The sequence below is a fragment of the Dendronephthya gigantea genome, unplaced genomic scaffold (assembly GCF_004324835.1).
Source record: "Dendronephthya gigantea isolate DGI-Jeju-01 unplaced genomic scaffold, DenGig_1.0 000026F, whole genome shotgun sequence".
NCBI lineage: Eukaryota > Metazoa > Cnidaria > Anthozoa > Malacalcyonacea > Nephtheidae > Dendronephthya > Dendronephthya gigantea.
In genome coordinates, this window is record NW_021163036.1 from 1,055,048 (window position 1) to 1,080,596 (window position 25,549).

Below are 25,549 nucleotides of genomic sequence, written 5' to 3' on the forward strand. Positions count from 1 at the left end.
AGAACGCAAAACAATGAACAAAACAATCAAATAACCTGCCAAAAAAAGAAGAAAACGGTGTAACTTACCAATCGGTTCATCGGTTGCAAATAGTTCATCCAGCACTCCGTTCACAACACCAGCTAAATCGCCATCGGAAACCTGTTTGCCCTTCAAAGAAATGCTCCATTCTTTATCAAACTCCTCGATAAATTCACGCAAGAAAGTCATATTTGTGAGGTTTATTAACAGCTCTAGTTGCTCGTCGACGCCTAAATCGTCCCAGATCTTTTCAATTTCAGGAATAACAGTTTCAATTAAGAAAGTCGTGTTTAGAAACTGTCTCGCTTCATCGTAGATGCTGTCCACGTTGCTTTCTTCAACCATTCTTTCAATTTCAGGAACGATGACTTCTCGAAGATAACTCACGTTCAAAATCTTCTCCAGATCGTCGATTTTGTTCGTTAAATTTGCACTCAATAGGAAATCCTAAAAAAAAAGAAATTACTTTCGGATCGATCCATTCCTTATTTCAGCGAAACATATACGCATCGATAATTTTTTCGGTCTAGCCTCGCCCCCGTCAATTTCGGCCTGACAATTTGTACCCACCTTAATATCAGTCACTGTTCCGCTTAGGAAACTCATTTCAATAAGTTCATTGAAATCTTGTAATAACTTCGAGAGACCCAAATCCTCCAGAAATTCATCAAATTCTGGCACCTTCGATATCAAATGATCAACATCCAAGAGTTTCTCTATTTCGTCTATGATTCCGTGAACATCAAAATGATCCAAGATTTTCTCAATCTCCGTCAACTTTGATCGAGCTATACTGATGTTGAGAAACGGCTCAAGGTCAGGTACTTCATGTGTGATATTAGATTCATAAAGCATCTCGTCCAATTCGTCCAACAAACTATGGAGGTGGGCCATATCTAGAAATTTTCGGATTTCAGGAATTGTCTCGTTCTTTATTTCTTTAAAAAGATCGCTTAACTCCGGTAGAATTTGCTCAGCAAGTTTGGTCAGATTGAGAAGGTCATCCAATGCATGGACAATTTGGGAGACGTTATGACTTTCAAATATCTTTTCCAGATTAGGGATCAATTTTCCGCTGACATCAGCCATATCCAAAATCTCTCTCACTTCTTCTGCGATTTCCGTGACGTTCTCACCTTCTAGGACACTAATAAGTGACATGATATCAACTAACTGATGATGATGATGATGATGATGATGATGATGATGATGATGATGATGATGATGATGATGATGATGATGATGATGATGATGATGATGATGATGATGATGATGATGATGATGATGATGATGATGATGATGATGATGATGATGATGATGGACGATGATGATGATGATGATGATGATGATGATGATGATGATGATGATGATGATGATGATGATAATGATGATAATGATGATCATGATGATCATGATGATGATGATGATGATGATGATGATGATGTGATGATGATGATTATTATAATAATTATAATAATGATAATGAGGTAACCGACCTTTCAATCTCAGGTAATAACATATCAGTTATTACAGTAACATTAAGCAGTTCTTCGATTTCGTCCAGAATCTTGGAAACATTGTTTTCATCCATAATTTTATCTAATTCTGGCAACAACTCGTCTTCCAACCGGTCAAAATCCAAATACCCAACAATTTCGTCGATGAGTTCAGTAATGTTGTTATCATGAAGAATTGTCTCGAGTTCAGGCAAAAGTTCGTTGGTGACTCGACTCATATTCAGGGCGTTCCCAATCTCTTTAAGAATAGGCTCAGTGACATTGTACTTGTCCGAGATTTTTTCAACTTCTGGTATGAGACGTCGAATATCATCGACAATGTCGTTAGCGATGGTTTGTAAAACAACTGGCATGTTGTCCACCAATTTCGATACCGTTAGAAAATGGTTGAAAATTTTTAGAAGCCCAAGAGAAGCTACAATTCATAAAAATCAATAGATCAGTTTTGCTGCAGGATATGTCCGCAAACTTTGTTCTTTTAGTAAGAGGACACACACACACAGAGGACACTTAACGTGACTTTTATGGAGAACTGCTCACGTAAACGACAAATTTTGAATCGTAAAAATATGGGGAATATCCTCAAAGTTTTCTTCAACTGACACTGGGATTGCACGCAGTAGTCAACTTGATTAAGAATCAGGCTAACTTTGTTCTATTATGATTTTTGGCACTTCACTCGATGCAGGTAAATTCTAGAGGGTCTAAACTAAAATAACTTTATTTATGCTGGATAGCTCTATCAGTTTTAAACCATTTTGTGCAAACAGGGGCTTGAGCTATTATAATTCTCTACACAATGGCCTATGAACGCTAAAGAAATCGGCTCAGTTGTATTTTTGAATATGATGTCCATATGCGCGGCAATTTTCGTCATATAATAAATATATAACCTGTTCTAAAATATACGAGTTGTTTAGCTATGCGTTTACAAAGGAATATCCCAGGCATATAACAGGTTCGAACACACTGGTGAAATATCACAAACGCCCACAATGATATGTTTGCAAAACTCAGCATGATTCTGGGAGAAAGTTTGATGAACTATTTTTAACAGAAACTATCGATTTATTGTTATTGGAAAATGCTTATAGTCAAACTTAGTATGGAAAGCTCTATCAGTTCTAAACTGTTCTTTCTAGAAGTCCATTAAGATTATCTTTTATTCATCCAGTGTTACTACAGGAGGAAACCTAAACTAAACTAACTTGATTTATACTGGATAGCTCTGTCAGTTCTAAACTGTTCTTTCCTAGAGGTCCAGTAAGGATTATCTCTTATTGATCCAGTGTTACTACAGGAGGAAACCTAAACTAAACTAACTTTATTTATACTGGATAGCTCTATCAGTTATAAAATATTCCTCCTAGAGGTCCAGTAAGGATCATCTCTTATTGATCGGCCAGTGTTACTACAGGAGAAAACCTAAACTAAACTAACTTGATTTATACTGGATAGCTCTGTCAGTTCTAAACTGTTTTTTCCTAGAGGTCCAGTAAGGATCATCTCTTATTGATCGGCCAGTGTTACTACAGTAGCTCTATCAGTTATAAACTATTCCTCCTAGAGGTCCAGTAAGGATCATCTCTTATTGATCGGCCAGTGTTACTACAAGAGGAAACCTAAACTAAACTAACTTTATAGCTCTATCAGTTATAAACTATTCCTCCTAGAGGTCCAGTAAGGATCATCTCTTATTGACCCAGTGTTACTACAGGAGGAAACCTGAATAACGTTATTACAAATATTGCATGGTGTTTGAATAAAAATCAACCCGCTTGTCTTCGCAACAACATGTACATAATTAAAATAGTGCACGTCGTGATTAAACCCTTAAACAAAACAATCGAATTGTTTGCAAAAACGCTTAATAGCAACAATCCATTTCAACATACGAAAAAACGTTAATTAAACGTAGCAATTTCGGCGGTTTAATTGCATTCTTGATGTGGATGAATTCTTTCTGAGCGGGCGATAAAAAAAACAGGGGAATTATGTACATGGAAATTATGTTGAAAGTGATAACTATCTAACACTGTCGCCTACTCTTGCGGTTCCTCGCGGCTCGGTAAATGTATTTTAAAAACGAGAAATTTAAACTGCAACGAAGATTACATTATGCCACATCACTTTTAAACATCTGAATTCGGAAATTGTTTTCTTGAAACTTAAAATGCATTGCTTCGTATATAATTTTATTGATATCTTAAAATACATCGCCGCATGACATGTGTTGGCGTAAAAGAAGAGCTTAGCAACAGGAAACGCACTTCGTTACCACAAGCAAGACGATTTGGATAATATTTCGCGGTTCACGACAGTCTCTATTTGTCTGTTAGTGTTAGGGCTAGCATAGTTTCCAGTTTTTCTCGAATATAAACTGTATTAACGACTTCGTTTAGCGATATATATGAATGCACACGAGATTAGGGAAAAACGTATCACTGAAAAAATTATCAGTCGTGAATCTATCCCAAAGTCAATTAATATAAGGCAGTAGTCTCCACTAGTATCTGAATTAATCTGATGCCTTATTTTGTCCACGGACAAGCGTTTTATCAACCCTAATCCGAAAAGCAGAAACCTTGGATCGCTATAACATTTCCAACTAAATTAGGCGTTTAAATTTTGAAACTCTTCAGTTGCCAAGGGGATCGCTCCAGGATACCTCCTGCCCCATCAGAGTCTACGGCGTGCATGTGATAATGTCATGTTATTTGAAAACATATTTTACAGACTGTTTCTATATATAATACCTTTCTTCTCGCTTGCTTCTGTTTGTACAAGGTTTCCTGTATAAGCGAAAAGATCGTTATTTAAGTTTCAAAAGAATTTTTGTCGATAGCTTTGAAGCTCTTTCATATCAACGCTCATGTTCCATGATTGCATTTATGATTGAGTGAAGAGCTGTTTGAGACTGCCTGGGGATGAGAGATCTCACACAAGCGCCGTTTTCAAGCGTCCACACAATCCAAGGAAAAATATATATGCAGTATTATGTTAAATTAGCTTCAACTTCTATTGTAAATTGACGGTGTTTGAAACCGTTTTGGCATGAAACGAATATGAAAACGCTCGAAAACGTTACCGTGTGCACATAGTTTAAAAGCTCTAGTTTGTTTTCAAGGGCTGATCGACTGCTTCAATCATGGGGCAAATGGCAAGCGAGCCCTTTTCAAATTTACACCTCGTTAAATTAGCGGTATCAATATCTCAAATATTAATTCGGAAAAACAAGTCTTTGAAATTCTGACATTCTGAAGATTAATGCATGTGATTAGAAGTACTTTGATTTCAAGCGACGATGGAATGCTGAGCCCTTAGTCTTAGAAGTTTTTCAGTTCCGCCGTTAGTGACTGTGCCTTACATATCCATTATATAGTTAGCTTGACAGCTAGCCTATATATATGTATACCAGTTATATGAAATTGTTAGACAATGGTATAATGCAAAGCAACAACTTAACAAAGTTATTAAGAATGTACAAGTACTTGTTTTTTAAAGATAAATAATAATGCTTACCGCATAGTACAGCGAAGAGCGCGATAATAGCGACCTTCATCTTGACAACGGATGTAGCCGAAGTGATTGCTTTGGGAAAATGCAACGATTGATTCTACATCCCGTGGTTCACACAGCTGCGTTCGACCTGCAACGCGTAATCAAAATATGCATTATTGTTTAAAACCATAAGGTTGCTGATGTGGGGTAGTTTCCACAACTAAAAACTCTCGACCAATGGCAGAAGGGAAATTATCACCTATACTGTGACGCATTTACATGTGAATAACAAACGCTGTGGGAGAAATAGATCATTTAGAAAGAAATTGGGATTACAAGGAGTTACACTGCCGGACAATAACCTTTTAAGCAGCTTATAGAAAGATATTATGCAACTCGAGATGTTTTACTCCAAGCATTTCATTGCCTTTTACAGATATTGCATGACTATATTATATTGTTTATCGCTAGGAGTCTAGTACTGTGTTGCCAAAAAATATCACTTTATACACCTTGGTCCCTGTTTAGACTTGAAATATTTATAGCACTTTGCTGTGAAATATAGAGCACTACCACCGGCCGTCCTGAAAATTAAAAGTTAATATACCATCATTACCATGCAAGCTCTATAAAACAAATGTAATTTCGTGTGGTTATCACTATGGCGATGTGTTGTCGTTACGAAAAACCCGGCAACCAATTGCAGTTTTCTTCGACAAATATTCGGCACAAAAAGGTGATATATATAGCAGCTGTTTGGATATGTTCGCTATATTTATAGCGAGAACCATGCATACGTGGTTCCTTTACCCAATAATTATATATCTCCTAATGCATTAATGGTGGAATTATATTTGTTTCACGAGCTGCCACCGGATTGACTATAGATGTTTATACTAGGCAGTGGAAAAGATAAAAAAATAATTAACATTTTCATTTTTCAACTTAGCATCAAATGTAGTATAACAACTGTTTAAAATAGACAAAACATTTCTTCATTTTATAGGCAGTTGTTATACCACATTTGATGTTAAGTTGTTTGAAGACGCTGTCACGCTGCTCTCTGGTTATATTGGAACTTATTTCCATTTTTCAGATTTTCGTGATTGGGCACTTCTAGTTCTGCACATTAAACATGTCAGAATGCTTGAAAAAACATCGTTTTTTCGCGTTTCTTTCATTTTGGTTGATGATTTCTAAACTGGGGGTTTTCCAGCGCAATAGACGCGATTGTGCTTCACTTCAAACTCGGTGGCTGCATGCATGTGAGTTCTATTTGCAATGAAATTTTTGGTAACCGGCTACGGCACACAACAATTTCACATGTTGGCGAAACCCGCATCAAATAGACCACAACAGGCATGCATGCAGAGATACCGATCGCCATGCATGTATTACATAACAATTGAAACAGCTGTGTTTTGGCTTAGGTAACCGTTAGGTTGCACCGAAAATTAAAATATTCGCGACTTTCAAAATTGGATTTGATCTTCATCAACGTTGCTCCCTGGCAGAGATAGACCTTGCTTATCTTTTTATAAAACCATTTCTCGTGCCTCGATATATGCTTTAGCCAATGAAACAACCGTTTTTCTAATTTATAGCATTTCATATAATATTTATTATACTTTGTAACTTATATTTATAATATACATTTGCGTAATATCAATTCTGGTTTGAAGAACATGAATAATTGTGCTCTTCGTTCATTTATAAACATGTAATAAGTGCATATATATATACGGTATATAATATATATACAATGAAGTTGATAAAATGATATTTTAATGCATATATACAATTTTATTTTAGAAATTGTTTAAATAATGTGCAACCCATGCAAAATTTAATACTATCAGGTTAGTTTTTAACGTGATTTAACGTCTTATATATTAATTATATTATCAAATTATTATCATATATATATAATAGTTAATAATATATAACTAAGTTAAGCTATATTTTACAGTTTATAATTTTTACGATATATTATCTTAATCTCGGCTTTAGTCGTTTAAGAAGAAAGGTCTAAATTATTACTCTATATATTTATTTATGGAGCTGTTTTGTTTTGCTCTCTCGAACTTTTCTACGAACTGCATTACAAAGCCAAGTCAAAGACAAAGGCTGTGTTATGCCATCCAATTCTTTTTGCAACTTGTGTCACAGTTCTACGTTTTGACCGATATCGATTCAAATTTTTGAAAAGACAGAAGAGTTTTCGAAATGTTTGAAAGAGTAAACATTGGTGGAGTAACGCACAAACGTTTCGTAGTTGCCATATTTTCACATATCTCAAAAGTTGAATTATATAACATTGCTATTGCAAGAAAAATTGCACGGCCATTTTATATTATATCTGTGTCTGTGATTTATCCATGATTAATTTCGTTGAAAATGCGTTTTAAAAACGCATTTACGAATTTTGTTGTGAATATTTGTTCTTATAATCAGAGAAGAGTTTCCTGGGGCTCTCCCAGTATCCCAATTTGGCGATTTAAAAAGCACTATTCATGGGTAACGCTGATGAATTCAGATTTTGTACAACTATAGTTCCTGAATTTATCCCTGATTAAACTTTTTATCAACTTTGTACAATTAAAATTGAATTTGCTTTGGATGAAAATCGGATTACTACATTAATAAGAAGTTTTCTTTTCTGAAATGAATTGAACCTTGTCTTGAAGCTAAAACTAAAACGCGATTCTATAAATGATGTTCAAGTGACAATTTCATGCATGCCAATAAATAAATCACAACAAAATTCGCAAATCAGGCGCGTATTTACGCTGGAGTCTCCTCAACATCTGCGGGTTCGTCAGGTTGAGGGGGGTCGGCCTCATCGTTTACTGAGGGGGTTGAGGAACCAACCTTTCGTCTCGATTGACGATTCTTTAGCCACGCAGCTCCCAGGAGGATGAAGGCGAGACCAAAGAAGACACCGAACACTGTTCCGACGATCAGTTCTGTGTTTTCAGACGATGATGATTCTGATTGAGCTATAAAATGAAATGAGTTGTCAGCGTATTTTCTCCATAAAAAACTGAACTTAAAGACCGGGAAGGACGGTTTAGATATCTATTATAGTTAGGTAAATAAAGTTAGTTTACTTTAGGTTTCTTCCTGCAGTAACACTGGATCAATAAAAGACGATCCTTACTGGACCTCTAGGAAGAACAGTATAGAACTGATCGAGCTATCCTGTATAAATAAAGTTAGTTTAGTTTAGGTTTCCTCCTGTAGTAACACTGGATCAATAAAAGACGATCCTTACTGAACCTCTAGGAAGAACAGTTTAGAACTGATCGAGCTATCCTGTATAAATAAAGTTAGTTTAGTTTAGGTTTCCTCCTGTAGTAACACTGGATCAATAAGAGATGATCCTTACTGGACCTCTAGGAAGAACAGTTTAGAACTGATAGAGCTATTATGTGCCAGGTAACCTCTCTCCCAAGGCCGCATCCCCTGCGATTACTTACAATGGTATTCAGTCCAGCTTAGACTATCTTTATCCACATCAATATTTCCCAATTTTCCATCGCTAAGACTCGCTTTCAGCTTGGCTCCAGGATCTGTGTTCGAATCATCGAATGTCATCTTCAAAAGCACTTTAACTTTGCCTCCACTCAATTCAAATTTATCCAGATCGATGTTCTTCAGTGTGTCATCACCGAGGTAGACCTTGTTCAGCTGAAATGAACGATACAATTACAGTGAGATTATTCTTAAAAAGCAAATTGACGTTTTTTAGTGGAAAATTTTGAAAAGTGTTCAGTCGCCATTGGCATTGACAGAAAGTCACTCGAAGGATAAATTGAATTTCGTATGGTCGACTTAAATTGAAAGTTGGAAAGCACACGATCGCAATTTCCAGATTCAAGGCGAAAATGTGTTGGATTACCTCAGCAATGATGGCGTCTTTGAGAGCTTTGGAATCTGGATGGCTCATGTTAGTGTATGAATCATTCCAGGTCGTATTGGGGAGGACGAACGACACTTTGAACACGTTGTTTGAGGAAGGAGCTGTTTAAAAACAGAAGGCAAAATTAAAATATTGGAAATTTGAATGATTAACTTAATTCAAACAGAAGAATATAAACAGCAACGGAATTCTGCGTATCCTTGAATTTTATATAGAACTGTTGAGCATGTTGTCTGTATGCTAAACTGTTTCCAAAATAAAAACAGTTGTTTTCTACAAGCCATCGCTCGTGTAGTTTTCCTTACGGGGGTGAAGGTGTTTTAAGGGATGATGGTTATATACCTTTTGTTGTACTAGTATTTCCAGTAGAAGGTGTGGTCGCGCTCAAGTCCTCCTCGGCCGGGGCAAACGAAGTCAAATGATTACTTGTCACTTTGAGCTTTGTTCCATCCATGTTTGAAGATAGTCCAGAATCTGACCATTTTCCCTGAGATTTGCTGTAGTAATAACCCTTGAATGTCTTGCCGGCGCTTGGTGCACCTGTGTCAAAGCTGATCGTGATCGGCGTACTGAGGCTGCTAACAGACAGCGCCGACCCAGTCTCCGGATTGCGTAACTCGACATTAAGCACCTGAATATGTAAGAACAAAACGTTGTTGTAACGTCGTATCTGATAGCCCTCGTCAGCTGACGAGTGAAATCTCTTCTGAGAAGTGTAAATTACCATAAAAACTACTGCACAGCTTTATTAAAGTAATGGTAATTTGCATGTAGTGCTACAATTCTATAACATTATCGGGTAAAATAGTCAAATACTGATGGGCCATCATTTTCAATTGAGATATACCAGGTAAATTTTGGGTAGGCAAAAAGCTTGCAAAATGATTGGCAGAGAAATGTCAAATTGAACGCAATTTCAAATGGTAGGAAACGCTAAAATGTAGAGACAATTTTTTTAAAAGAAATTACACGTCATTTATCCAACTTTGATCATCTTACCTTTGCAGATACTATACCAGGTTTTGTTGAAGATATTTTGGAATAGTAGTCTTGCTTGTAGTTTACAAATGTGAGTTTCACGCCCATGCAATATTTCCCAGAAGCGCATTCCCAGAAGCCGTATTTCGTTCGCATCTAGAGCAAACAACAGTATTTAGAACAGGACTGTTTTTTAAGCCAAGCGTAAGCAAAAATTCAAAACCAAATGAGAATGTTCGGTTATTCAAATGTTACCTCATCACCGAAATCAACTTTTGCGTTTTCGTTCGCACTCTTGGTTGGAATATCACCCGCCAAGAGCGAGTGTTGTGCGGTCATGTCACATCTTGTAGAAGATTTCTCGACCACAGGATCGCCAAGAGATACTTCGTTCGCTAAACTGCCGGCAATTTCATCATCCGCCGAGACCAGATCCTTAAATGAAAATTATGTCAATTTTCTTTTCAGTTCAGTTCAGTTCAGTTCCAATATAACCACGGAGCAGCGTGGCAGCGTCTTCAAACAACTTAGCATCAAATGTGGTATAACAACTGCCTAAAATAGACAAAACACTTCTCGACGTTTCGACCTTAGTCATACTAACTCTCCTGACAAAGGCCCTCAGGTCGAAACGTCGAGAAGTGTTTTGTCTATTTTAGGCAGTTGTTATACCACATTTGATGCTAAGTTCAGTTCAGTTCAGTTACCTTAACAACATCAGAGTCACTGAGATCACATCTGCCTGCCAAATCTTCAAGAAACTTGAGACTATCGTCAATTTTCTCCGCAGCTATCTTTCCATCGTGAGCTACCGCAACTTTCTCAAAACTGTCCAAGATTTCTTTTGGTGTCTGAAGGGTTTGAACGTCTAACTCTAACATAGTTTCCAAGATGGGCTTTGCTTTGTCTTCGTCCAATGCAGTAGAATCCACTGCGTTTATCAATGTTTCTGCCGTAGAATTCATCACTTTTTCTGTCAAGTTATCTGATTAATGCAAGAAAAAAGAGTTCTGTCATTGCGTTATCAACATCTCTGTCACTAATCATAACCAACAACGATACTATCAACCATCAACATCACCAGCACTGCTATCACGTCACATGAAGGCAAGGTTATATGCTATCTTATTCCGTAATTCCACAACTCCAACACATACAAAGTCCGTATACCGGCATGCCTAACCATACCACATATACTATGCCATACCAGGTACACCATATCACCATACCTCGCACACCATATAGTGACCATGCTATGCAACCTAAACTATTAGGCAGAAACGTACAGAATACCATACCATTAATATATACCATATACAGAATACCATACCATTATACCACATAAAGAATACCATATATCTTTATACCATACCATAGCATACCATACCATACCATACCATACCATACCATACCATACCATACCATACCATACCATACCATACCATATCATACCATACCATACCTGAACTGTTTGAATTCTTAACCACGTTCAATATATTCATCATGTTAGGAACTGCTGTGGAATAATCGCCCGAGTCTTTCGCCTCCTGCAAGCTCTTTGATACCATATCATCAACCAAACCTTCGTCAATGCTTGATGGTTTTGTCACTGTGATATTCTTATCCACCAACTTCATTGCTCCAAAATTATCTTTCACCTGTTCAAATTTTTTGAGTGAAGTAATTTAGCAAAGGGCGGTTGGCGGGTGCCTCTCACAACGAGAGATGTCGGACTGAAGTCAACTCAATCGAGTTTTCAAAAACACAAGAGCAATCCAAGTGAAGAATGGCACATTTAACGTCTCAAAGAAGGGGGCGTTTGCTTCAGAAAAGAGGCACATCGTTTTATTCAGAGACTGGAGAAAATTTCTACCAAAACATATGGCAAATGGGAAGAATTCCCCACTAACCTTTAAACGTAATGTAAGGATGTTGCTCGCGCCATGTCCTGGTGGACAAGGGATGGTATATTCGCTTTTCTTTTGTGATGTCCAGGACTGAAACGCGCCGGTCGCGTCGAGAGCTCCAAATTCGTATGACAATGGCAACGCGTCTGAGTCTGCTACCCAGAGTGGAGCTATGGTTTGAAATAAAATAGATCTAGATGTTACATCAGTTTGGTGATGATTGCACGTTTTGTTTGACCCGTATGAAAGTGCTTTCATTTTGGCGGTCGCAAAATTATTACATGTGAGAATTATACTTCTAGTTCTAGTATAACCAAGGAGCAGCGTGGCAGCGTCTTCAAACAACTTAGCATCAAATGTGGTATAACAACTGCCTAAAATGAAGAAGTGTTCTTCGGCAGGCCCTCAGGTCGAAATGTCGAAAAGTGTTTTGTCTGTTTAGGCAGTTGTTTTACCGCATTCTAGTTCTAGTTTGACTCCACTAGACACAAGAGATTTTCTCGGACGGCAAGAACGCATTCAGCCGGAAATAGCTTAGAAAAGGTTTGGCGCTGTTTAAAAAAACATAAAGTTGTTTTTTATTAATACTTATACCTTTGTTAAGCCTTAGTATTCTAAAATTGTATATATCTGAAGTATATCTGCACTCGACAATCCTATTCAAGCATTTCTTTTACAAGAGCATAAAGTTTATCTCGTTTGAACATTCGTGAAAATCAATGGTCTACCTTTTAAAGTAACCTCTTGCAATTCCTCGATTGTGCTGGGTTCTGCTGTGAATGATCCTGAAGTTGGACCGCTTCTCACTTGAACTATTATGTTCGAGCTTCCAGTTTTACTACCGTCATTCACATTCACTGTGAATTTGTACGAGGAGCCAGGAATTAGGACGTTTTCTTTGAGTACTCGGGAAGTGAACGATGTTCCAGAAGCACTGTACTGGTTGGTGGAACTGCTGATAAGTTTTTGGTCGGAGAGATCGATATAACGATATTCTAGTTGGAAGAACAGTTAGAATTAGAACTGATAGAGCTATCCAGTATAAATAAAGTTAGTTTAGTTTAGGTTTCCTCCTGTAGTAACACTGGATCAATTAGAGATGATCCTTACTGGACCTCTAGGAAGAACAGTTTAGAACTGATAGAGCTATCCAGTATAAATAAAGTTAGTTTAGTTTAAGTTTTACTGGATTACCGGACCTCTAGGAAGATTAGTACGAAAATAGTTCGCTGCAGTAAAATAGACCTACCATCTTCCTTTGCACAGATCCACTCAACTGTTGGTTGAACGCTGCTGCTGTACGTGGCTTCTAGTTGAACCTTCTGACCAGCGTTCACCTTCATGGTGGGCTGAACGACACTGACCGAGGGGGGATTACCTTCAACAACTGTCAACATGATGGTAGAGCTGCCCGTCCGTGAACCTTTGCTCACTTCAGACCTGAGTAGAAAAAGGATTTCGAGGTAAGATGCATTTCAGAGAGAAAACCCAAACTCATCTTGTCAATTCATCAAGTAAAACGATCATTGTTAATAAGTAGTATTCTTTGGATTGTTTGCGATCTTATCCGTGTTTTTTTTATGTGTTTTCTTAGCTTAGAGATTAGTTTTTTAGGTTAGAGTGCATATAAAGAAAACCTGCGAAGTAAAATCACATTAGTTTGAATCGGACTTTAACAGACACGAAATAGATCAACCGACACGAACATACTTTATTTTGAAAACCTTTCCTGCCTCGAACTCGGTACTTGCAATGGTAACTTCGCATTCGCTAGGAAGAGAGATCTGCGACTGTTTGTTAACGGCAGAGTAACAAGGCTGATCGTTGGAGGTATCCTTGCAGCTCCACGCACAAGACAAATCACCAGGAGCATTATCGGGGTCGACTGTTGAGGATTTAGCGTCCAGTTTTAAATTACCGCTGCCGCGTCCCAAAGTACGATCGCCTGCAAATATAATTCAAATTCAAAAGGTGCGAGGTTCGGTTGCTGAATTGCAAAACACCGACGCGTTATCGTAACAACTTATAGTCTGTTTACAACTCGACATTTCACTAACCTCCAGCAATGGCTGGTTCCAAAGGGCTCCACTCTACCGTGACATTAGTGGACATGGTAGTCGCTATGTTCGCGTTGGCAATCAAAGATACTTTCACAGTAAATGTGTACGTCTTTCCGCCGACCAAGGAGCCTGCATCGATCTTCAACGCAGATTTGCTGGAGGTCTGTTGAAAACCTGAACTGCTTTCCGCACGAGTCTTCGCAGACTTGCTCTGATCGTCATTCGTGCACACGACGGACCACAAATATTTCAAGGCTTTTTCCGAGGAACACGACGCAGCCTTGAATAGTAAATACAAGATGATTTAATTGTCGTACATGGGAAAGAAAGGTGGACTTTGTCTACATGAATATACTTTAGGCCTTTCCACATTTTCGTTTTAAGCGTACAACGATGCTTGAAGATAGCTGATTATAAAGTCAATTTGATTATGAGTTGTGATAGCGCTATGTTTTAAGGGCGATTTAAGGGGCTCTTCACACGAGCCCGGTTGACGAAGCGTAAAACGGACTTTGAGGTATTGAAATGAGTAATTAACACGATTCTGGTAGTCGTGTTATCATCCTAACAATAGCACGCGATTGTTTTGTTTCAATATGAAATGTGATGGGTCTATTGACTGTTTTGCAACGGCATTATGACTGCTGTTTGGTCAAAAGCACTGAGTAGGTTAATATGCTGTTGAGATTATCTATCTCGTTGAGATCATTTGATGAATCTTGTTGTTAGGCAGAGGTTAATCTTAAGCTTCCTTACCTGGGCAATCGCTGTGACATAAAATGATCCTCCTGCTTTAGCTTTGCCCTGAAGTGGTCCTTCTAGGGTTACCTCTGGCGAAGGACTCGTTCCTTTTTCAACATCAATAGTACTCTCAGAGTTTGAATTTAGAAAGTTTTCCACCACTAAAAAGAATTAGTGCAGTTATTGCTCAGTATGCCGAATACAATATCCCGAAAAGCAGAAGACCTGAAAACCTAATTTTATGTCATGATACTGGATAGTTGCATCAGTTCTAAACTGTTCGTTTCCAATGACACTACAGGAGTTGGAAACCTAAACTAAACTAACTTTATTTATACTGGATAGCTCTATCAGTTCTAAACTGTTCTTCCTAGAGGTCCAGTAAGGATCATCTCTTATTGATCCAGTGTTACTACAGGAGGAAACCTAAACTAAACTAACTTTATTTATACTGGATAGCTCTATCAGTTCTAAACTGTTCTTCCTAGAGGTCCAGTATAGATCAACTCTTATTGATCCAGTGTTACTACAGGAGGAAACCTAAACTAAACTACTTTTCTTTATTTTCTAACGATCTCTTACGGCATATCTTAATATTATGCTCTATTTATATTCTTATTTTATATTAAACGCACCTAACTTATACTTGTACGTTGTGCTAGAGTCCATAAAAGTTCCATTAACGAGCACACTCGTTTTGTTCACAGCATTGTTAAGTACAGTTGTAATTACAGGATCACTCGGACTGACCAGACTCCACTGATAGCGAAGATTCCTTCCACCTCCACCAGAAGATTGACTACCATCCAATGTCAGATGGCCACAGGATGAGATTTGAGTTGGACCTGGATATTAGAATCATATCTCAGTAAACTTCTCTTTTCTAAATTAATCGCGACAAGCAAGTCGTAACGTCAGCTAGTCTTCTTAAGCACCCTTGTAATTTGTCAATCAATAATTATTGATTAAACTAGCTAAGTAGCTAATCACCTAATTAAAATAAAGAATTACTAACCAGCGATCACTGCCGCAGGGGTCACAGGGTTATTGGGGGCTGAGATTGTCATAACCTTGTTCAATATTTTTGAAAATAACTGATCCCGTTTGATCACGTCTGTTTTAAACGTCAACGAATTGCCTGGTACAATGCTTGCATCTACGTCAGGACTGATTTCCAAGTGACGACTATCGGACCAAGTGCATGACGGGTCTGAGCCTAGGGTGGCTAGTCCTGCGCTGAATATCGCTGCGCATGTCGACAATGACGAGGTGGCAATGGGTTTGTCGAAAACAATTATTATCATTGCTCCAGTGTCGGTGAACTGTGATGAGGTCACTGCTGGAGCTACGGCAACCACCTTCCGGTTTAGACTAACATCTGAGTTGACCTGGAAGAGAATAGTTGGATAGTTGATAAAGAGGGGAAATAAACATCAATCAAGACAATGCGTCGTTTTCGAGCGTTTTCAAAATCGACTATTCACACGATCCAAGGAAAAATATGTTCAATATTTTAAGTTAGCTTCAACTTCTATTGTAAATTGACTATGTTTGAAACCGTTTTGGAATGAAAAGGAATGTGAAAACGCTTGAACACGTTGCCGTGTGCACATAGCTCGAGAGACGACCCCTGATATTAGATAAGAGACGATCCTTACTGAACATCTAGGAAAAACAGTTTAGAACTGATAGAGCTATCCAGTATAAATAAAGTTAGTTTAGTTTAGGTTTCCTCCTGCAGTAACACTGGGTCAATAAGAGATGATCCTTACTGAACATCTAGGAAAAACAGTTTAGAACTGATAGAGCTATCCAGTATAAATAAAGTTAGTTTAGTTTAGGTTTCCTCCTGTAGTAACACTGGATCAATAAGTGATGATCCTTACTGGACCTATAGGAAGAACAGTTTAGAACTGATAGAGCTATCCAGTGCAAATAAAGTTAGTTAAGTTTAGGTTTCCTGCTGTAGTAACACTGGATCAATAAGTGATGATCCTTACTGGACCTCTAGGAAGAACAGTTTAGAACTGATAGAGCTATCCAGTATAAATAAAATTAGCTTAGATATAGTATTTAGTTTCCCTATACCTCGTGAACACCATTCATAGCCAAAGCCACGGTCATATTTTTTGCCATTTTGTAACCAGGAAGGCTACAATTGTAGCTCCCAGAATCAAATTTAGCCGAAATCTTCACCAGAGTATCGCTTCGAATCAGACACAATGCATCGGGATTATCTATCAGACCAGAACCTTAATAAAGGTAAATGTAAAGTCCGGGTGAGTCGGGATACTAAAAGCTAAGACACACGATGGACTATGAACCATTGTTCGCCCTCAGCGCCAACGGCCGATTAAGTATTTTATGTGCCATTAACTATAGACAAAGTCTGAGAGATCTTGCGACAATGAAAGTCTGAAAGAGTACAATGCTACGAGTCTGGTTTTTCATCACAATCAGAAACCACAAACACTTTTTACTTTAGATAATTTACCCTAACTTCTAACCTTTACACAGTATTTCGCCTACCTTGAAATTGCAAATCTTCTGGCTTTTCCGTCAGGAACTCCGCCGGTAAAACAGTGTTTATTTTAACATTTGCTGCGTCGTAGATTTTGATGATCAAGTCAGCGGTCGTTTTTTCCCCATCATCTTTCGTGACTTTAACCGTGAAGGTCTTGTCACCAGCTGTGGCGTCAGGAATGGTGCACTGACAGATCGTTTTGTTCACCACAGTACCTTTGAAGATGTCAGAATGGGATATCAATTTGTGCTCCCACGCATACCCCATTACCCATTATTGTCCGATGATTATGTTACAAAGGAGTGGAGCAAAGAAACTATACGAAACTGCGCAAATACGCAAATATTTGCGACTGCGCCCAAAGCCAAACCATAGAGTGTAAAAGTCAATCCCCCCGATTACCGATTCTCAAAGTTTTTGTTGACTAGTACGTACCCGCACTATTCACGCCACCAAAGACACATTTGATAGAGTTGCCGTCTAAACCTGCTCCCATCACGTTAACGGTCCGTGCGGTGGAGGTACTAGGGAGCAATGATGGATAAACCGAGGTTATATTGGTACATGACGAACCGTCCCCTCCGCACACCGCACAGGCATCTCTGATCTTGCCGCTGTTGGGAACGTTATCGCAACCCATACATGAGCTATTGTCACCTCCACAGATACCTGGATGACAGGAAAATAAGAAAAATTGATTTTGACGTCTATTTATGTTATACGATAGGTAGTATGTGACTCTGAGTGATGGAAATGAGACATGTCTACTCATGTAACATTTTTGCTCATTCCGTCGAGGCCGATAATTTGAAAAATAACATTTGTACGACCTTTTACTCGATCACATGCGTCAGGATATGAAACGATTAATCTTATATAGCTATAGTGTGTATATGAATGGGCCTTTAAACTCGTTGAAGTTATCAGGTCAATCAGGCAAAGATATCCAGTGAATCAGGTCAATCATGCAAAAATATCCAGTGAATCAGGTCAATCATGAAAAGATATCCAGTGAATCAGGTCAATCATGTAAAAATATCCAGTGAATCAGGTCAATCATGTAAAGAGATCGCCACTTCTCAAAAGGCTCTCATCTGTCAAAAAAATCTACCCGGGACCGTGATAACACACATTTCAGCTATGGAACGACTATTTTAGACCTTCGCTGTCATCGGAATAGGACCCTGCGAATGTTGGTTATACAATTACGCCTAAAATGTTTCCTCAACTTACCGCAAGCATCTTTCCAAAAATCAGTTCGTTTTCCAGTCGACCCCCCGCTACAATTCCCGCAAGAGTCGATCTTTGCACCACCGAAACAGTCCTTGTTGCAGTCTTCAAACGGAGATACTTCGCTCGAAGGGTCATTGGCAGGGGGGTTGGTACACACACCACAAGAATCGTTGCGAGCCGTTCCGTTGCAGACTTTGGCGCAATCCTTTCCGAGATCCGTGTCGTTTCCAATTGTTCCCTAAACACAGGCAGACACCGAATATATGGTTGGAAGATCGGATATAAAAGTTAAATACATTCAGAGATATATTTTAAAGCTAGGTGTAGGTGAGAAGGTACTGTACCCCGACGCATTTTCCACAGCTGTTTATGATCGCCTTTCCACAAGGTACATCTATAAATAGATTTGAATTTTCAGTGGGAATTTCAACAGGCAATGCAGGATCCAAGCATTCTTTTATCAACTGCATAATTAAGCTAAGTGGAGACATCTAGGCGTATTAAATGTATATGTGATGTTGCTACTCTGAGTCACCAACCGGGCAAGCTGAAAAGTTAGCTTGACCACGGTGGGAAGTTAGCTTGACCACGGTGGGTTCCCATCGTGGTCAAGCTAATTTTTCAGCTTGCCCGGTTGGTGACTCAGAGTAGCAACATCACATATACATTTAATATCACACCTGAGTCTTTGCATTATCACTATCTAGGCGTATTGTCAAAGCTGACACCTGATTTTGAAGGTAATGTCCGGTCGGGTTAGCGCATCAGTTTTGCTCATAACAATGGACCTTTTTCATAATGACGTCAAACGCGGAAAGTCTGATGTTACACGAAGTTTGATTGGCTCGACAGTTTTGTGGAGCCAATTAAATTTCGTGAAACATCAGACTTCCTGCGTTTGACGTCATTATGAAAAAGGTCTATTAACAATGAGAAACCGCGAATATGAAAATTGCCTAAATTTTGCACGTTCCGGAGTCCTCTGGCTCTGGCTCATGTGTGAAATGTGAAAAAAGCATTTCTTTACATTACGACTGGACAATAACTAAAGTCAGTGGCGTAGCCAGCCTGACGATTTAGTCATGCTATGCAAATTTTATGTTATTATCATTATTCATTTCTTTAGAAATTCATTGTTTTCACAGTCAATGAACACCAAAATATTAGCATAGCATGACTAAATTGTCGGGCTGGCTACGCCACTGACTAAAGTTATCTTCGCTTATCTGTCTTAATGGGATTCGCATCTCTCAATGTTTACATCAGGGAAGAGGGGGACACAAGGCTAGTTTCTACTCAGGAAAAATCTACTCTGGAAAATTTCCTTTGTCGGTGAGTTCTCAGGCGGCGTTTACACAAAGGAAACTTTCCTGTCCTGTCCGATCCAAAGGAGAATTTTCCTGAGTGGAAGCCTTCAGGCATCCTTGCTAAAATACTATGTTGGGTTAAGGGCTCAGACCCCTGTTTGCAGAATGTCAGCATTGAAAATTTTTCATTCTAAGTGATTTGATCCGTCAACAATGATATAGTTATATATAGCTTTCTCCAACTTTCTTTTTCGTTCGATATTTTTGCCCTGCGATTTTGTAAATCTGCAAACACCTCTTCGGGAGAAGACCTTGGATAATATTCAAAGAAAATACTTATCCAATCCTTTATTCCCGTTGAGTTACACTACATCCGGAATCAGGGATTATTCTAATTATTCTTTTTGAAATTGTACGAATATTTCTGGAGAAGGAAATTAGTAATAATTGCTTATCTACAGCTAGCCGTATAATAATTTCCATCTCTAGAAGTTTTCTTACAATTTCAAAAAGTGGTAGCAACTCCAGTTTAGAATAACCTCTGTCCGGAAGTGTCTTTCGCTTCACCCGTGGGAAGCGCTGGGTGTGAACGGACCTTTTCCTAATTTCTTATAGTTTCTTACTTGCGCAGTCGTTGCTGCAAACTGGTGGCAATGTAGTCGGTGGGGGAACAACATCGCCCCCAGGTGTGGTAGGAGCAACCCCTATTGAAACACTGGATGGCATACTCTGGAGCACTCCAGACGGAATAACACTCATAGATGAGAGCAAGGCTGCTAGGCTTGAAGGCACGACGATGGAATTTAAGTTAAGTGAAGATAGGACAGATGGATTGACTCCAGATGAAGGTACGACGCTTGGATTGACTCCAGATGAGGGTACGACGCTTGGACCAACACCAGGTGATGGCTCGCTTGGTTTGACCCCTCCATAACTTCCACTGACAGCCGGCAGATGAGCCGATAATACTACGGATGCGGTTTCGCTGTTGACATTGTTGTTGTTATTGTTATTGTTATTGTTGTTGTTATTGTTGTTGTTGTTGTTGTTGTTGTTTTCGGCGGTACTGGGAGGTTGTTGAAACGTGGCTGTTGGTGTTACTGAAACTATCAAAATATTCAATGTGTCATATATAGCGAGAGGCTTCAAAATGATAGCTAACTATACAAGGTTTGACCACATTTCATTCACATGACAATTTTTTATTTTTCTTCAATTTCAATCACCGTTCTCTCCCAGAGACGCTAGCTCTGTGTTGAAGCCACTGATCTAAAAACCTGTAGTTAAGGTGTGCTCCCCTACCTGTCGTGTGGTTCTTCAAACACCAAGTGCGCTGTCCATAACATGTACAGGGTGTCCCACTGTAGTTCAATGTCATGTTTAGGGAGGAAGATGACGCATTCAATGAACTCATGTTTAAGGAACCTGAAAAATATTTTTGGGGGAAGATCTAGATGAAAATTTTTCTTGGAAACTGAAAGGAATTGTAAGGTTAAACGTAGCGTACTAACCGCTTGGACTCGAAGTCATCATCATATAGGAATTTGATGCTGTTATGTTGATCATAGACACATTTACTATGAAACAAACAATATATCGTTTCAATACAAGATAAAGTATCGTAAATTAACAGATTGATATGACTTATGGGACAGACCTGTACTCATTTGGTTACAAATGCAAGTTGATGGCATGATTCGACAAGATCCATTTATCCAGCTTAAAAGAGGAGACAATATTTTACATTTATTGGATTTGCAGAGCCACTAAAGAAGGAAAACCTAAACTAAACTAACTTTATTTATACTAGATACAGCTCTATCAGTTCTAAACTGTTCTTCCTAGAGGTCCAGTAAGAATCATCTCTTATTGATCCAGTGTTAATACAGGTGGAAACCTAAACTAAACTAACTTTATTTATACTGGATAGCTCTATCAGTTCTAAACTGTTCTTCCTAGAGGTCCAGTAAGGATCACCTCTTATTGATCCAGTGTTAATACAGGTGGAAACCTAAACTAAACTAACTTTATTTATACTGGATAACTCTATCAGTTCTAAACTGTTCTTCCTAGAGGTGTAGTAAGGATCACTGATCTCTTATTGATCCAGTGTTACTACAGTCAGGAGAAAACCTGAGTCACGAGCCAAGATTATCGCGTCGATTACTCACTGGATTGACTCTGGCATTTGGACAACGGAGAGTGAAGAATTCACGGCCACTGACATATTTACTGACACGGACATATTTACTGACGACGTGGGAATTGGTGCTGGAAATACGATTTAAGCAAAATTACCGGAATTACCGCTATCATATTATTAATTAAACACTTCTAATGCACTGCCGGGGCACTCTCTACAATATAAAAACCGCAATTACACCAACGGTTGAAAAACACGATATTGCATGCATTTACATAACAGCAGGCTACAGCAGGTTGTACGGTAAACCGTGTTTTATGTTTCCATGGAACACAAACATGGAAAAAGATTATATCAACGTCGTTAATTGTCGTGTTATATTAACACATTATATGCATGTAACTACATACAGTATTTGTAATTCGTATAATCTAGTAAACAATATTGCTCGTCAAGAACTGATTTTGACAATAAAGAACCTATTATTATCGGGCTGCCGAAGACAATTTGACAAGTTCTCATGTACTCATCATGCAAAAAATTTTGATATTTGACACGGTACACCTGCTGCAGGCAGCAGGCTCGTATACCAAGTTTGAACGAATCTGCATGTAAACTCCTATTGAAAAACGTTTTATAACAAGATTGCAAACATACAAGTGACAATAGTTGTTCCACAAACACCGTGGAGAAGAACACCAAACAAGACAGCTGCAAGTCTGCACGGCCAAGATGCCATTCTATATATCGTTAAAAGAAACAAGACATTCAGTTTTAAATTTTGATCAAACCTGAACTGAAGCCTCCATTTTCGTTATCAGTTTAATTTTTGGGAATAAATTGAGATAAATTTAAAATAGAAAACCTTGCAATTGTCATTCGATGCAGTCTTTCACGCTCTGTAAAAAGAAAATCAAGTTATTCAAATTGTACTCAAGAAATCACATAATTCTTCGTATACCTTCTTTAAAAAATGAGTTTAAAAGAAACATTTGCCTAAAAAAATGGCTAACGTCAGAATTGAATGAGCTAGAGGAATTTTTTTAAGGTAGCCTAAACTGAAAATGCGGTTTTTCACATTTTCTAAAGCAATACAAATGTTTCCTCGCTTATATATATAGCTATAGTCATGTTAAACTATAATCAAACTTCACACACGGAAAAGCATATGGGTCAAAGACCTTATTCTGCTAATGGACTTTTTTTGCTTCAGTCGTAATTGTCTGAAGCAAGGCATTATCATGGAAATAAATTTTTCTTTATTTTCTGTATGAAAACAGTCATTGGTCACTCCCGGCAAAAACAGCAATATTCTGATATAGAAACATATAATGTGTACTTCGATAATTGGCCTACGCAACTTTCAAACATTAGGATGCATCATAAAGTAGTACTGAGGTCTTGCTACAGAGTCTCCGCGCGCGAAACACGTTCGTTCACGAGACTTACAAATCTATATAAGCTGGTAACGATATATGCATGTCTATATCACCTTCAACATTTATCGAACCAGACTGGCTGTGAAAATATACAGGCAATCCTCAGAGAGATAGCGCATGTCTATCATGATTTTTCCTATATCTATAGTATGGGGCAAAGCAATAACTTGTCTTTTAGTTAGACATGCATATGTGCAACGTATTTAGAAATTTTCAAGTTTATTCTTGGATGAGTCAGTTGTATGAATTGCTTTAACAATTTTTTCTAAGGGCTAGGGCTTAGTTGAAAAATTATAACAGGTACTAGAAAATTTCTCCGTAAATTCATTATAAACGTGCATTTATTTGGAGCTGTCCCAAAAATAGTGCAAATGAAAAGAACGGAATGAAGAAACGAAATATAAGGATAGAATTATGATTCAAAGGTTCTTGAGTGTTGTATACTTTTTCAATACATATCAAACACGGGTAAAACGATATATTTTACACGAAACTTGCCAGTTTAAAGTTTGCCGGTTCGAAGTATATACATATATATAATTCGTTGGAACTACATAGCCAAAGGAAAGAATAGAGTTGATAACATAGTTTATGAGTCTATCAAAACTAGGTACAAATTAAGCATAAAAGCCTTAAGATACAAAAGTTAAACTAAGTTAAGAAGTGGAATTTTCATTTTCACTTTACGATTTTACGTTTTGCATGCGCTAAGCACTTTACCCACACAGCCATCGACAACAAAAAAACCAATGAAGTATACTTACAGCTCAATTTTTACGTAAATTTGTTGATTAGAACGCAAACTTTAACCAAATATTGTATTTCGTTGTGAAAAAGCTCGTGATAGTGAGCAAAAAGCGTCGCTAAAGCAAGATAAGTAGATAACACTCTCTCGTTTCACCTGAGAACAGTTAAACTGTAAATATTTAATGTCAAATTCATTTGTGGTCGTATCTAAGTGACAGTCGTTAACTGGGAAAGCCAAATAATTTAGGTCCAGTTGTTATTTTAAGACGCGTTACATAGGAATAGCTACAATAATATTTTTTGTGGTTGCAGTTGGCATCGCCGCTTTAGCCGGGGAGGCTTGCTTTGTGCACGCAATGTTGTGAAATTGAACATATAGGAGTATACACATAGTGTTGACTATATGCCATAGCATATTCTAGATTGATGTTCGGCATTTATTATTCATGTGCTTATAAATTGTTTAATCGTTAATTTGACATGAAAAATAGTTGGGGAATATTCAAATTAACGTATGTTTACGTTAATGTTCGAAAAAAGCAGGTTGTATATCAGACCACAATATTTAATTGCGCATGTGTCATGTAAAATAGCTGGTAAAATAGCTTCCAGCAGTGTTGTTACCGCTTAGGGGCGTCCCAAACGCTTCGATGCCTTCAGGGGCCCTAAATGCGGTTGAAATTCGCAATTTTTGCTGCGAAATTGATCAGTTCTAAATTGTTCTTCCTAGAGGTCCAGTTACGGTCATCTACTGATCCGGTGTTACTACATGAGGAAACCTAAACGAAACTAACTTTATTTATACTGGATAGCTCTATCAGTTCTAAACTGTTCTTCCTAGAGGTCCAGTAAGGATCAACTCTTATTGTTCCAGTATTACTACAGGAGGAAACAAAAACTAACTTTATTTATACTGGATAGCTCTATCAGTTCTAAACTGTTCTTCCTAGAGGTCCAGTAACGATCATCTCTTATTGATCCAGTGTTACTACAGGGGAAAACCTAAACTAAACTAACTTTATTTACACTAGATAGCATTATCAATTCTGAATTTTTCTTCCTAGAGGTCCAGTAAGGATCATCTCTTACGCATTGGTTCGTTTGCATCCATTAAAAAAGAATTAGCCGGAATTCATGCAAACAGGCCTTAAATACATGGGCCTAACAACGCTTTTCTCTTCTGACGTGACAGAATGAGTCGGGCGAAGAGGGCTAGGCACTAGGCTAAGCAGTTTTTTTATGAACCACTTTTTACACATGCTCGTGAAAGAAGCAACTGATTGACAATCTGATCTGACTGGCTAGAAAAAGGAATGGAAGCTAATTAAACGCCGTGTTTACATACTTGCATCTGAAAATTACCATCGTCGTACCCAATCTTCCATTGTAGTGGGACGCGCAGACCTAGGTACGAGGTTAAAGTTTATTACCAAGTAAATACCAACTTTTCGACTTCGAAAAATCAGGGGAACATCGGCAATGATAAATACAGAAGATGGCACAACAGTC

At 38.1% G+C, this 25,549-nt stretch overlaps 2 protein-coding genes across 4 annotated transcripts in view; both read right to left on the minus strand.

Annotated features, from left to right (window-relative positions):
* LOC114523147 overlaps window positions 1-5,181 on the minus strand; it is an 18,233-nt gene extending 13,052 nt beyond the window's left edge. The window contains exons 1-5 of the mRNA XM_028544005.1: window positions 5,061-5,181; window positions 4,295-4,330; window positions 1,518-1,953; window positions 592-1,168; window positions 69-468 (exon numbers count right to left, since the gene is read on the minus strand). Coding sequence (XP_028399806.1) covers window positions 69-468; window positions 592-1,168; window positions 1,518-1,953; window positions 4,295-4,330; window positions 5,061-5,100 — 1,489 coding nt within the window. The 5' untranslated portion in view covers window positions 5,101-5,181. The remainder of the gene's footprint in view (window positions 1-68; window positions 469-591; window positions 1,169-1,517; window positions 1,954-4,294; window positions 4,331-5,060) is intronic.
* Window positions 5,102-25,546, minus strand: LOC114523148. Of its 3 annotated transcripts, XM_028544008.1 has the most exons (30): window positions 25,386-25,546; window positions 22,720-22,753; window positions 22,512-22,594; window positions 21,883-21,982; window positions 21,369-21,430; window positions 21,223-21,288; window positions 21,014-21,136; window positions 20,335-20,817; window positions 18,749-18,798; window positions 18,405-18,642; window positions 17,607-17,840; window positions 17,177-17,386; window positions 16,736-16,899; window positions 15,663-16,035; window positions 15,283-15,492; window positions 14,663-14,808; window positions 13,904-14,186; window positions 13,557-13,791; window positions 13,096-13,286; window positions 12,575-12,841; window positions 11,850-12,016; window positions 11,402-11,597; window positions 10,647-10,924; window positions 10,195-10,374; window positions 9,961-10,095; window positions 9,304-9,592; window positions 8,941-9,062; window positions 8,519-8,729; window positions 7,911-8,038; window positions 5,102-5,187 (listed from the first exon to the last, which is right to left on the minus strand). In XM_028544008.1, exons 2-30 carry the CDS (start codon window positions 22,731-22,733, stop codon window positions 5,155-5,157), a joined length of 5,271 nt encoding a protein of 1,756 aa, XP_028399809.1. In that variant the 5' UTR covers window positions 22,734-22,753; window positions 25,386-25,546; the 3' UTR covers window positions 5,102-5,154. The 3 variants fall into 3 exon arrangements, with proteins under 3 accessions (XP_028399809.1, XP_028399807.1, XP_028399808.1); XM_028544006.1 differs by lacking the exon at window positions 5,102-5,187 and having other exon boundaries at window positions 6,704-8,038; window positions 25,386-25,545; XM_028544007.1 differs by lacking the exons at window positions 5,102-5,187; window positions 25,386-25,546 and adding an exon at window positions 24,058-24,189 and having other exon boundaries at window positions 6,704-8,038.
* Window positions 25,547-25,549: the final 3 nt, after the last annotated feature.

What these genes read in the sequence shown, in the direction of transcription:
- LOC114523148 (XM_028544006.1), bottom strand. An exon ending in AAGACGCCATCATTGCTGAG is followed by an intron (nt 8,730 to 8,940) that starts GTAATCCAACAC and finishes CGTTCATTTCAG; the next exon opens with CTGAACAAGGTCTACCTCGG. An exon ending in AAGCTGGACTGAATACCATT is followed by an intron (nt 8,039 to 8,518) that starts GTAAGTAATCGC and finishes TTCATTTTATAG; the next exon opens with CTCAATCAGAATCATCATCG.